The sequence below is a fragment of the Larus michahellis genome, chromosome 4 (genome assembly GCF_964199755.1).
Source record: "Larus michahellis chromosome 4, bLarMic1.1, whole genome shotgun sequence".
Lineage (NCBI taxonomy): Eukaryota > Metazoa > Chordata > Aves > Charadriiformes > Laridae > Larus > Larus michahellis.
Window position 1 is genome coordinate 72,771,582 of NC_133899.1, and position 14,914 is coordinate 72,786,495.

A 14,914-nucleotide genomic window follows, 5' to 3' on the forward strand; every position below is an offset into this window, starting at 1 on the left:
CATCTTGACAGATACCCGGAGTCGTCTATTAATCTATACGCCACAGTAAATACAAACACAATTTATTTACTAAAATCAAGTTTACAAAGTTGCAGACTTTAAGAAATGTCAAGACTTCTAAATTGCTATGTTCATCTATAAGCATTTGTAGAAAGATTCCCTAACTTGTAATGCAAAATATTGTAAATTATTTTTCAATTATGTCTTTTGACTTATGCAGCAGTATCAGAATCATGTTACCTAAGATTTCAATAAGCTTATTTCCTAGTTAAATATATACTTGTTATTTCAGAACTACTGACAAGTTGCACCTCCCCAAATTAACACCTCGATATCCCACTGTGCATTGCATCTCATCTCTGCTTCCATAAGCAAACAAAAATTGCTTAGAAACACAGGAGATATTGCCATGCACAGATATGCACAATATTTCTAGAATATTACCTCATTCATATACTGCTGAAAACTTGCAGGAACTTAATTGTCCTGTTCCCAGAGGCCATATCCCTAGGAGAATATTAGCTTCAGCCATTATTAAAATGGATTCTAAATATAAGCTTCTGTATGGTAACAGCATATACAGAATTTTTTCTGGTTGGTCTTGTAAAAGACGGGAGCAGGAAAAGTTGGAGCTAGCTGCACAAGCCTAACATGAAAAGGGGAAAAAAAAAAAAAAGACATATACAGCCTTTAACTACTTCTTTAGAGATTCATAAATTGTCTTATTTCAATTCTTCGTAAGTTAAGATTTTCCTCAGTCTCAGAATTGAGCTTTGCCAATTAAACTGATCTAGTGAAGAAAAGGAAACAAATGCAGACAAAATTAACCTCTTGTAACAAGGGAATCTTATCAGAAGGTAGCCATACCTGAGCAGATACTTAAATATCCAGTATGTAATACAGCCAAAAATGTGCAAAACCCCTCTACAATTTACTTTGAGCCGGGACTTGCCACCACAATCTCAAGACTGTCCTTCCCTCCTCCTCCCCCTGCCCAGCCTCATCTCTGAGCTTTGCTCTTGCTGCATAAGACAGCTCAAATAATCGGTACCAATGGCCAAGCTACACCTGAGGCAAAAGAAAAAAAAAAAACAGAACAAAAAAACCCCAACACACCTGCTTTTTTCTGTACTGCTTCTTAAAACTTCGTATTAAAGGTAAGATAAGAGGTCACAGGAATGGGTCATAAGTGCTACTACAGAACAAGGAAAGGCAACAGCTTCAGGGAGCCAGTTTCAGGAACGCTCACGCGCCTACTTTCAGGCTAACATTTTGCCACAAGAGTCATGCAAACTTGCCCATCTCCTCAACAATGTCCTTCTTTTATGCCCCTTTTTCTTTGGCTTGTCACACCCTTCTGAAATACACTGGCACCTCCAAACATAGACATTTCACTACAGAAAACTGTTTTATCGGATGCTTCTCCTCTGCTTTCATGTCAAATGTAACTACAAGCAGATGGGGGAAAAAATCTAAACCAACAGATTCAAATAAGTATTCTCATGGTTTTCCAAACACTAAGCAGCCCAATTGATTTGAAAAGCTCCATCTTTTCATTTCTATGTTTTATATGACATTTAAAAATTGCCCCACTCAATTTCTTCAAGTCTTTGAATCTAAGAAAATTCTGTATTTAATATGAAAACTATGATTTTATTAATACTCTGTCCCACACAACACCTTCTACATACACATATAGAGTCATTACTCAGAAGCACGGCATCAAAATCACCTCTTTTCTTAAACACCAGATCTAATCCAGAACTGTATTCTATGGGCACACACACAAAAATAAATCAGTGTATGGTCAAAAAAAGTATGCCTGTCCACAAAGTTAACTACATAAAACATGATCGCCCTCCACTACACTTCCATTTTTAGCTTGTGGATTTGAGGAAATTGTGAAGAAAGGCAGGAAAATATCAGAACTACACTACAATCAGTGTACTGCGTGGTTGTTACCTCGTCGCAACTTTTGCATGAGGGATCTCTAAACAGTGCTGAGTCCTGACCTATGCTAATCAAGTTTCTGAGGCTTTGCCTCATGCATATTCAGATGGCTAGTCTACCCTCTGCCATTTTAATGCACACGGTAACAGATAACTTTTCATCAGACCACACTTACATCCTCTTCTAGTTAAGATAAGGCATAAGACATCACTACTAGCAAGTGGCTTTTGTTGACAGAAGCCAGAAAAAAACCCCAAAACTAAACAAGTTCTCCTGTTCCTTGAATTTCTTTCCAAAGAAAGTTTCTTTCCATTTTTTTTTTTTGGCTCACCATTATAAATAACTAAGTGCCCATGAGATTTTCAGTCTGATGAAATAAAGCAGTTCCTTTATCACCAGACTAACAATTTTGAACATTTTCCATAGGAAGAGCGACAGACGGGAACCACTTTCCAGCACTGCTCGGGCACTGAGGCCCTGCGATTCCCCGCACACCACAGACTGGCAGAGAGACACATGTAAAGGAAACAAAAGATTTCAGAGGTAATTTGATAGGATTTTTCTTAGAATTTTGTTGACGTTTTACAATGTTGCATTTTGACAAATCTATCGAGAAGCTTTCTTTGGAAGATTTGAAGCAGCGTTTCAATAACAAGACATTTCCAAGAAAAGAATAACAATAATTTAATCTTCCTTGCTGGGTTTGAGAGCCTTCGAATCCTTTGCTTGACTTGCTATCATTCCATATTATGCTTCTCACTTACATTCTTGTAAATATGCTGTCCTCAACTAAAGCTATAAGCATCATGGAGACTTAACAGCATTCTTTTAAAGATATATGTGCATTTAATTCGTTTACATAATAAAAAACTTGAGGACCCCCTTTGCGAGTGCACTGCAGGGAGTAGATGGCTTTAGTTCTTTGGTTTAATGACAGAGTTATTCCAAGTTGAAGACTGAAGACGACACTAAATTTCATGTCCTGGACTACTGTAATGAAGGCTTGTGTAATGAAGACTACTGTAATTTAATGAATATTTTGTAGTGAGGTTTACAAACAACCTTGATGGATTAATACATTCAGACACACTCACTCTGGAGAGTCTGAAGAGGCAGTGAGAACTTCCCTCTTTTGACTTTTGTCACATCTTACTTTCTAACACATAGAAAAATATATTTATATATGTGTAAATACACAGATATATATACACACATGTATAAATACACACACACCCCCTCCACAGTTGAGCAAGCATTTAGAGATCTCACTTCCCCTGCCATGGTCCAATTCCATTTTCCCTCCCCACCGTTATCACTACTGCTGTTCCTCTTCCCCTTCTTTCTACCCACCAGCAGATAAAACTCCAGCAAAATTTAGCTTGAACCTGACCTTGGACCCATTTTTGCACTTTGTTGCATCTGTCACACATGCTGAATCTTCCTTTGCTATGAAGAACCAAAAGGTTTCAAGCAAGAGTAGGATGGAACATATGGAAAGCGGGTAATTTCTAAGGCCTTGTTACGAACTATTAAATGTCTAGGGTTACAGGACAACATGTGCACTGAAGTACCCTGTAACAACTGTAGAAGAAGAAACACGTCAACTCAATCATCCCACTCAATCTGTCACCTCTGAGGTTACAGAATGAAACCTCAAAGCGAGAAGGTAAGCAGTTGGAGGTGGTCCCACCTTAAATAATGAAAAAAAATGTTAAGGCAATTAAAAACTACCATTAGTTATCCGCCCTATGTCTTTGTCAGAAATAAGTACATCAGTATGAGACCACTATACAATAGCATAGAAGACTGCAAATCCACTGGAACCGGATTTGCCCCAAACTGGATTGAAATGGGGCAACTAAAACAGGAGTCTTTAACTGCCTCTGTGCAGGTTGCCACACTGAACAGTGCAGCTGGGCTGATGCTTGCAAACAGGCAGCACAGACAGTCCCCCGTTGCTTAATAACACAGCGCTATGTTCATGACTGCCAAAGAAATAAAATCTAAATACTCAGAAGTGTTTTATCTTTATATAATCAGGTTATCCTTGAACTTGCAAGCAGAAACACAAATCCCAGTGAAGCACAAAATCCCTGTAAGAATAACTTGTATCTAGTTGGGTAATACCTACAAGCCTCAGTCACCTCTGAAGAGACTCTGAATTCAGACTGAGAAGTTTTATAGTCCACTCTTACAAGGGGAAAGAAGAATTTCCAGGGTGAAGGGGGAAGACAGTGAGAATTAAATGTACACTACTGGATAGAAACATATGCTATTTAGCTGTCAATTACTCTAAACTTATCTAGACTTTGCATAGTAAAATTTAAGACTGCTCTGTGACTTCTACCTCATTCTAGACCATGCAGAAAACAATATTCTTGCAACGTGCTACCCTGTGAAAAAGGCATATTAACTTTTATTAATCTTCCATTCAAACTGGAAACATAACAAAAAGAGATGATTCTGAACATGAACAGAACAACAACAAAACTGCAATAGTTTGCTCAGGTAAAGTGGTAGCCAGTCACCCAGTAGAAATGACCAAACTAATGAAATCTGATCAAGATTAGATCAGGCTTGATATGACAGATTTCAATGTTTAAGTATAAAACTTGAAATCAGAAGCAAAAAGCCCCCCGTCATGTCTAGGCAGAAGACATCTAGGCATCGCTTGCTCTCTCATTTTTTGTTGTTAAGCTGAGCCTACAAAACATTACAGGGTAGAAAAGATACATATTTTACAATTTTCTAATAAATTATTTTTACATTAAGTAAAATTACTAATACTGTCTGCAAAATTGATGCCTTTATGTTTCGACTTATATATCTTTATGAGGTCAAATAAAACAGACAGAAGAGTTGAGCTCTGGGAAAAGATTTGATTAAATTACTGGGGTTCCTTGGAGATATAAGCAAATTTAGGTACTTAAAAGTTGATCGAGCCTAACATCGCATTTTCATGGAAAGAACATGACAAATTCAACAGACATCCTCATAGATTTAAAAAACAACACACAACCAAAACACACAACGCTGAGTGGAATTCTACCAGTACCAGACATTGCCAAAAAGCCCACACAGACGCTGCATGAGAGAAACAGGTAGATTTACATCATATGTAAGAACTCCCCATGTACTCCCTTCCCTCTTTAAGTATTGCCCAGATTTAGGAAGCATCCTTTTGTCTTGGCTACCAGTTAGTTCCCGTATTTCCTCGACATCTCTATAGAGATTGATTCACGCTTGTTTAATGTTTACTAGAGGACTCTGTTGGTGGAAAACAGTCACTCTCCTCCAAGACTAATGTTAGAAACAATCCTTGACCAGTTGTCAGTGAATGCTATTTAAGTCTCTCCTAAATTGTGTTTGCTGACTTTGACACTCCTCTTACCATAACAAAAAGTCCATATGTACATTAAACCCAAGCTTAAACACAGCAGACCAAAGCAAACATTTAGACACAGTAAATTCTAATAAACCTACAGCATACAAACTGCCACTTTCCTCAACACACTGACACAGCTTACAATGTTAATGAGTTTTCTAAACTGAAGTGGCACTGCCACCTTAAGACACAAGGCCAGCATTGCAATTTTCACTACAAGACTAGTAAAAAAAAAAGTTTTTCAAAATTAATTTCACTTTCTGAATTATTTAAAAAAAAGATATTCAGGTAAGAAAAACTCAAAAATAAAACTGTGCAAGAAATGCACTGCTTTAAGTCATTTTATCATGTTTTTATTATTTTTCTCAATTAAGTAGCAATTTGGCTTAGGTTGAACATTTTAACATTCAGTAAAAGGCATCATAGTGAATCAGGGTTCTCCAATTCTGGCCACAGCAACTTCACTTCTTTGGTAACTCTTAACTTTCAGCAATAGTGTCTAGCCACAGTTATTATGATATTTACATATGGAAGGACTTCTAAATACACACATCAAAAAATTAAATTGGGTGACAGTGCAGTCAGAATATTAATTGAGGTAAAAGTCTTGTCACCCTAGCACAAACTCTGAATAAAGGAGTCAAGCCATCCTCTTATCTAAAAATGTGGTACTCCATCACTGCTGATACACACAGCAAAAAATTCTTTAACTTTGGACAAGTTATGAATTAACTTTTTAGAAACTATTTCCACAGTATTATACTGCAAAGAGCAATCTTACCTTTAGTAGAATACGCTTCAGCAATCATCCGTAGCCTATACGGTGGCACTGCAGCTAGCTGCAAGTCATCAACGCCAACTCTGGCATAAGTGTTCAGAGCTTCTTTGTAATCACCTTCCACATAGTTTAACTTGGCCATAATTAGGTTAGCTTCTTGTAGGAATTCTGGCTAGAAGGAAGAGGAATAAGAAAGGTTTTTTTTCCTGAGAAAATACACCTAATTCTTTCTGATAATTATTTGGTCTGTTTTCTGTATATATTCACTGTAGAAACCCTCAGGATATTACTTGTAACAGGGCAATAAACCAATAAAATTCTGTCTTCGTGTAACATGTGGGAAGCTTACAAATGATGAATCCACAAAACCTCACTCCACCAAGCTACTGAAAAGCATTACCAGTCATTTTATATATTCATCTACACATGCACCAGAAATACCTCTCAGTCAGAACCTAGCTTTGCCAGGTGACAAAACTATTTAAAGGCAGCCTATCATTACAACCCCTACAATGATTTTTTTCTAACACCACAAGCACAGTTGAAAATAACATAGCATCAAAACTTAATGATGTATGTTCCACAGCCTACATATTTGATTCACACAATTTCAAAGTATAAGGGCAGAAGAAATGACTTGAAAAAAGGATTCATGGAAGAATAAAGAAGGAAAAGGAAGAGAAATTAATACTCCCACAAATCACATGAAACAAAACGTTTCAGATGACCGTAAAACAAGGCCCTTTTGATCTTTCAAAAGATGGACATTGAGTACAGAAAAGATATGCTGATGTAGTAGCTACAACAATAGTCAAGTAGAAGAAGGGCTAGACTAGTTAAGAATATCAAAAGGTTATGAGAGAAAATACTCTCAAGTATTAACCTCACTTTCCATACCCACAAACAAAACTTAAAGAACCTTTCCTGAATACTTGAGACTTCTACAGAAAGTTAAGTATTTTGCATTTTTTAACAGTTTTATTTAATGCACTACAGAGAACCATATAGCTATATACTTCAAGAAAAATTTCCACAAAACAGGTTGCAAGTACTTTATTTAAGCATCCCAGAAGTCAACAACAATTTTCTTATTCTTTTAATGAAAGAAGATTTGAGAAATTTATTTGAATAAAAATCTATGAAGAAACAAAGAGCCATGAAATAGCACAGTGCTGATGATGGTCTGGGAATAACAATGATAAAACACCACACAAGCACTTTCCAGATTTTTCTCCATGATCAGCAGGGTACTCCAGTCAATTTCAGCTTTTCTAATTCTTGCTCTGACTGACTGACATACCTTCAGGTTTCCCCTATCAAGCGCTGCCGTGAGGTGTTTCCTGACCTCAGTCAGCTTTGGCCGCGGGCCCCGTGGACTACTAGTCTGTTTAAGAGCATTTTCCTTCAAAAATTGTTCTAGTTTGGACTCCCCAAGAAGTAGTTCTGCCATGTCATCTGTAAAAAAAAAGCAAACACATGAAATATTAGAAATCATTTTATTTCACTAACATTTCAGTGGAGGCATCCATTGCCTGAATTTTAAATAGAAACTAACCAAAACAGTGTCAAGTTTTTCGATTTAACACAAGTCATCTGGTACTTCGTTTTACTTTATAATTTATCTTTTACCTGCCTGATTCATTGTAGAATCAAGTCTCCTGTGTTCTAAGCTATAATGAATCAGAACATTAACCCGAAGTCAGTATTCTCCCCTTCCTCCTTAAAAAGCAGCACTTGATTCAAAAGCCTTATGTAGCTTTCTGAACATGACACGATACACTTCAGATATTCACTTTACCAAAAAAAAAAAAAAAAAGGGTGTGTTTCACAAAATGCCTATCGTAGTTTCAAATATCAATACCGATATTGGATTAATTTATGCAACTAGTTTTAAATTACACGTCCCTCATGATGTCTTTGATCACCACATGTAGATATCGCTCTAACCTTGTTAAGACTCCAGCCATCCCAGGTCACCAGTGTGAACGTCCTTTTCTCATCTTTCTCCCCCTGTCTTAGGAGACTCACTATGACTTCTCAGACAGGAAGGTAGAACGTTAATACCAGGGTGCCCAGCAAAAGCTGCAGCTAGCACATTTGCTGAAATTCAAGAAATTAGTCATCCTCTACCTTCCCCTTACCCAGGACCACTAAGCTGATTTTACTGAAACGTGTTGAATAGTTCCTCTAGTGAGAAAAGAGCTGTAAAGTCATCACCTCACTCTCTGGGACTTGAAAAAGACCAGATCATGTCTTGCAAACCATGTCTGAATTACCCAAATTTGAACTAACAATAAATAAAATAGATTTTAAAAAAAAGGAGAAAGGGAAAAAGCTAACAATCAGAAAAGTGCTCACTGCCCTATAACCTTTAGTGCTGTCCTTAGAAGTTATGGGAAGGGACAGAAAGACCAGGTCATGCAGAACTCAGTGTTACTGTAGAGGAAAAGCTTTTCCTCAGGAAGTATAAATGCATCAGCATTATCTCACCTTTTAAGTACAACCAATTTCAGTCTTGTGTCAGTTGGACTAGTATATGACCCATGTACAATGCCATTATACAGTAAGCTGTAAGGACAAGTGCTGTCCTGTAATATGTCCTCTCAAGTAGAAAGACAAAAACCTGGAATATTTTTTTTTTTCCTTAAAACCTCCACCTAACTGCTGATTCTTAAACCACAATTTCTTTGACAGAGAGTTTAAGAGACCAGACAAACAGCAAAAACATCAAGGCAGTGCTTATTTTTCCATTTATGTTTTTTATTTGGTGTTCTGGGAAAGATATCCATGGTAATCTGGACATTTATTTGCTCTCAACTACCATTCACTCATGTTTTACTGTTTAAACACTACTGCAGAAGGGAAAGATCTTAGCATCCAGATGAAGACAAGCCACGCCACAGATGCAGCCAGGTTACCAGTCTGCTTAATTTTCTGCCTTTCAGACCATAGCCGTCAAATTCATTGATCTCAAATTTGCAATAATAGTTCCATTCCTTTGCCCACCGAAGTTTCTCCTGATACTTCAGCTATCCTCATCTCATGTCTAAATCAGACAGCACTGAATAATCTGAAGTGTCACTTTCTACATACGCTTTCTTAAGAGCACCTTTATGCCTCTTCACGTGTTCTGTTGTGCCTTAACTGTGACCTTCTGCTCAATCTATCCTTGTGACAACAATGCACTCCGGATACAGCTTAGATACACGTGAGCCAAAAATGTCTTGAAACTATCTCCCTGGTGCACCATTATTTTAGAGACATTTGAAAAAACAATGACACCCATCATCTTTCAAATTCATATTAAAGGTGTACAATTCCCAGTTTTTAAAAAAAAAATAAAAATTACTACCATTCAATAACACAGCTACGGTATAACAATGAAATCTTATTATCCACTAATTGCCAACTAAAATCATGTTTTTATTTACCTATTTAATGCTCATTGGATGAATGGCACAGTTTGACATGCATCAGTAAGCCCATCATGCAATTTGCACATTCCTTAACAAAGAAATTGGTCAGTTTATAAAACGTGACTGAAATGTTTTCATCTCAAGCACCTTATGTATAGTTTAACAAAACAAAGAAGAGAAGTTTTGATAAACATAAAGGCTCAAAGCTTGTACACTATAGTATTTTAGCTACAGTTTAGGGTACACTGCATTGAAGGTCAGCTAATCTCCTTGCACACCAGAAATTTAACATTTCTAAACAGAACTAGAATGAGAAGGTTCTACAGTAAATAAGAATTATTTTGGTAATGCACAAGAAACCCATTGTTAGCTGCAACAGGAAACAAGTGAGTTAAAGAGGACTTTAGCACTTGGTCTATCGGGACTGAGCACATTTAGGACTTAACACGGCTTGCAGAGTCTTTCCTGTGTTTAGAAAACAAGGAGAAAAAAAATTTCTTTACTACAGCATGAGTTTTACCCATACATTATATCAGAGTAGAAAGCAGGGAAAGGGGCAGTAGATGCTCTCAGCATAAGCACCTGGAGGGACCAACATCAGGCTTTGAAATCTCTTGTCCACAGCCTCTATAGCTCCAACTCCCCGTAGCAGCAGCAGCAGCCACCACCTCTGACAGTCACGGTCAACTGGATCTCCTAGGAAATGACCCAAGCCAGAGGTGGCAGGCTGCCTCCCACCCCTAGTCATAGACCAGGACTCTGGCAGGCTCAGAGCCTGCCTGAAGACTGGGTTGAGGTTGTCCAAAGGCACAAAAACTGTGATTTGTCCCCTGGAGAAGAGCAAGACAGCCAGCTAGAAACATGCCCTTTTACTGCACCCAGACCATCGTCCTGGACCACAACACTCATCTGTAATTTGCACAATTGCCATTTTTTAATTTCATAAGCTCTCAAAACTCCTATCATTTGAAGTTTCTTCTATTATATTATACCTGAAATTTTAAATCATCTGACAAAATAAAAGTAGAGAAGGACCCAGTTTGTTCTCATAGAGTCACAATATTATCAATATAATTCCAGGAATTTTTGAAGCAATTTACACTCATTTTGCCACTCTTTCATTGAAGTCTGTTCAGCAAAAATACAAAATAAAAACATATTTCAATGTACTAAGTGAAGAAAAAGAAATAAGAAACATAATTCAACATTAAGGCACGCAACCCAGTTTTGAGCATTTCCACAGATTACAAAACCCCTCCGGAACTTTTCCAACATTTGACTGCTCTCATTGTGGAAATGTTTTCCTCACAAGCCACACAACATTTCCCTTGTTGCAATTTTTGTCCATTGCTTATGATACTTTCACTGTGCATTTCTGAGAAGAAGCCACCTCCATACTCAAGAGGGCTGGAGAGCGGGAGATGGCAGCAGTAGGATGCCCTCTTAGCCTCCCCGATTAAGATTTAACAAACACATCTCTCTCAACTGGTTCTCTTAGGTCACATGCTTTCGTCCCCTTATCTTGGTGGCCCTCCACAGGGCTGACTCTATTATACCAATGTCTTTCTCATGCCGGGGAGCCCAAACCTAGACACAATATTCCAGATATGGTCTCACAAGTGATAAACAGTAGGGAATAATAATTTCTCTCAAACTGCTGACTACAGTCTTACTAATACAGCGGAGTGTGCGGTTGGTCCTCATTGCTGCAAGGGTTTGCTGCCAACTCACACTCCCTTTGTCGTCCACCAGGACCTTCAGATCCTTTTCTGAAAAGCTGCTTTTTAGCCAGTTGATCCCCAGAGTATACTGTTATAGTTATTCCTTCTCAAATAGAGGACCCTGGCATTTGCATTCACTGGACTTCATGATTTTTGCCTTTAGTCCATTTCTCCAGCCTGTTGAGATCCCTCTAAACAACAGTCACATACTCCCCCACAGTTTTCTATCACCCACAAAACCACTGAGGGGGCATTCTCAATGTCTACATCGTCAACAAGAAAAATACTAAACAGTACTGACTGCAGTATCAACCCCTGAGAGGCCCCACTTCTAATACATTACAGATTGGATTTATTTTATTATTTTTTTAAAACCTGTGATCAAACCTCTGAGCCCAGACAGTTTTCCACCTACCTCCTAAGTCCACCTGTCTTTTCAACTGAGCTACGAGGTATACTATGGGGAACTGTGTCTAAAGGCTAGACAAAGTTGAAGCCAACAATATCCACTGCCCCACTTTATCCATACAGTCAGTCACTTCTCAACATCAAAAGCTATCTGGTTGGTTAGTCCTTGATAAACCTATGTCCACTGATCCCAAACACCACCTTGTCCTTCCAACAAGTTTCCAGGACATGCTTCCTAATCTTCCCAGGACCTGAAGTCAACCCCGATCAACCTGCAGTCCCTGGATCCTCCTTCTTGACCTTCTTGCAAATGGCCACATTTGCGTTTTTCCAGTCGCCAGGAATCACCCTCGACCACCAAGACCTTGGGGGGGAAAAAAAAAAAAAGTGTCCTCACAATGACACTGACCAGCTCTTTCAGCACTCTGACACAACCCACCTGGGTATCAAGAGACCTGCATGTATCCCCTTTGCCTAACACAGTCACCGTCTATCAGGGCATAATGCTTCACCCTACAAGACTCTTCCATCAAATGAAGTCATTTTCCATCAATATTAACAGATCTTCTGCAAGCGCTGATACAGTATTCTAAAAAGCACAAATGGTAAAGACAATTGTCACCTGCTTCAATAAATCACATTTTTCAAGAGAAGCAATATGTTAAAATTAGATTTTTTTATTGTTAAAGATACTGAGTATCTATTTTGTTACAGTTTATTTTCTGCATGTTCTTTCTTTTCCTTCAAACACAAATCTTAGCATAATTGATAAAAATAAACAGCTTGCAAATCTTCAGTCTCAAGCTGCAAACTAAACAAGGTATTACACTGACCAAATCCAAATCTGACATTTTGGACCAAATCCCCTTTGTTACAGCCTTATTCCAAATTCCACATTTCATTAGGTAAGCCACAGTATTATTATAAACAAATAGAGAAGTCAGATATTAGGACTAACACTACCCTGCTCAAAGACAGCTTTAGCACAGCACTCTAGGATTGCACTTTCTGCAATTGTTCCATCTCTCCGGAAATCAAAGAGTGTAAACTGCACACACATAAACGACAGCTGGTTTTGTACACCAATGCAAGACAGGCTAGTTTTTGGTGTAAGGAGTTTAACATGCTGTGTTGAAAGGGTCTCAGAGATCAGAGGCCCCCTCCAAACTTACAAAGCTGTGCTTCAGAACACATTCGCAGGATGCAAACATTTGCCTTGCAAAGAACAGGTTGCTGAGGGGTTCCTTCAGCACAGGCATTTTTCTAATAATATTCGGAAGAATCTAGAGAGTATTCAGAGTACACATTTTTTATTTATGAGCCTCTTTAAAAAGGTGATTAAAAAAAAAAGTGGGTCATGAAAATAAAACATGAGGTAAGCATAGTAATGTCCTACTTGGGAGAGCAATGAAGATTCATTTTGCTAATTGTATTTTTAAAGCTAAGTGGTGACTTAAAAACTCGTTAAACGTCAAACTGTTTTAAGACATGTGCAAGTACATGCTTCCTCCCTGATCTGTACTCATCAAAAACAAAGTATTTCATTTAACAAGCAATATTCCTCTTTCCTTTATTCAGTTTAACGCTTCGCTGAGCAAACTTCATTTCCAAAGAAGGTCGAGGAAACACAAACGTAAAACACAGACTGTCATTTGGATTACTTGCTAAAACCAGTGCTTTGGTTCAGAAGCTGAAATATCATCAAGGCTGTTTGCAATGAAAAGAGTGAGGTCTACCATTGACATTCTTCAACACTTCAAATAGCAAAACTTCAAACGTGCCAAAGAAGAAAGTATCATACGTGTCTTCCCTCTCATATGCATTCCTTTAAGCAGTTCTCAAAAATTCTTGTGGCCCACACTCCTGTAACAAGCATTTCTTTAATTAAATACAGACGATCTACCTTTATGGAGAGACAGGTAAAAAACACAGCTAGACTGTGAGGTGTTTCCTTTATATGAACTGCAAAATTGTCACAGAAGCATGTGAAACACCTAGTTTGGATGGCTACAACAGATTAGCGGATATCTTGAAGAACAGGTTAGACACTAAGGAAAAAGAAAATAAACTTTGCATTGTCAGGTGTGAAAACGCTTTGCCTGAGGCATGAGGATTCTTAAAATGAAGTGCTGAAACTATCCCTATTACTATAGGGGGAAAAAAAATAATTTTGCCTGTAACTAAAGAACAGCACTGGCACATGTGAGAGCAGAGTGTGGCCGTACTCCCCTCCATATTCCAGGTGCTCAACAGCTGCACCACAGAAAGAGGAAGACCAGCTCTAGAAGCTCCAATTCTCACCCATTTGTGGGGGCACAGTAGAACAAGACAGGCACTAGCACTCTGCAGAAAGTTTGTAAGATTATTCCTCTCTTGTACACAGCAGAATTTCTCACACTGGGGAACATAAGAGGAGAGAAACAAGAAGCCACTTCTGGAAAATTTAATTTAGCCGCTGTCTCTTTCCTCTCTCATCCTCCCCCCTACACCCAAAGATAAGTTTCTTCTCTCTGACGATGACTTAAAAACATATGATATTGTCTCTAAAGACAGGACATAAGCAAGAGCAAAGCCTTAAGTTCATGCTGGCACATACTCTGAAACTATCCAGACACCTTAAGATGCAAATCAAAGTAGTCTATAGCACCCAGATATTTTGTTCCCATCACTGATGCAAGTTAGAGGAGCTAATGATCCATCCACTAGCTAGGGACAGTCACAGTGCAGCAACACGTATTGCGCATACTTTCCTTCAGAGGAAAGGTGGGAGAAGAGAAAACAATAGCCGCAACTTACACACAGATCAGATCAAGCAGCAAAACAAAAGCTGCTGTTCTAGGTCACCCATACACAGCACAACTCACCCTTTCCCTGTACCATCGCTATATCTCATGAGACACAGCACGGTAAGAGAAGCAGTTACTGTCAGACTGGCTTCCATCACAGAAGTGCTGCACTCCCTCAGCTGCTGGTGACTAACACAGGAAGACAACAGGTCACAGAATGCAAACCATAAAAGTTATTGCAAAGCAAGATTTTCTTATTTACCAAGTCACTCATCTGCTAAGTCAGTCGGTCTGGGCCAGACATTGGCAATAAATTTTTAAATCAAATTATGACTGAGAGAGTGCTTTATTAACAAAGCATTGGCTCTAGGCATGTCAACCGTTCAGTGCCAGTAAGATTGAGCCTCAATGGTGCTTATAACAAAATTCCAATTATATGGACATTTCTGCAAGAAACCATTTATGAAACC

The 14,914-nt window shown here is 38.4% G+C and overlaps 1 protein-coding gene across 5 annotated transcripts in view; it reads right to left on the reverse strand.

Moving 5' to 3' along the window:
- TTC7B (tetratricopeptide repeat domain 7B) overlaps positions 1-14,914 on the reverse strand; it is a 152,353-nt gene that overhangs the window by 124,185 nt on the left and 13,254 nt on the right. For 3 of the 5 annotated variants that reach the window (XM_074585502.1, XM_074585501.1, XM_074585500.1), the window contains exons 2-3: positions 7,414-7,568; positions 6,117-6,285 (exon numbers count right to left, since the gene is read on the reverse strand). In XM_074585502.1, the coding sequence (XP_074441603.1) occupies positions 6,117-6,285; positions 7,414-7,568 (324 nt within the window). Of the gene's footprint in view, positions 1-6,116; positions 6,286-7,413; positions 7,569-14,914 lie in introns of those variants that run through there. The other 2 variants (XM_074585503.1, XM_074585505.1) reach the window with 2 other exon arrangements.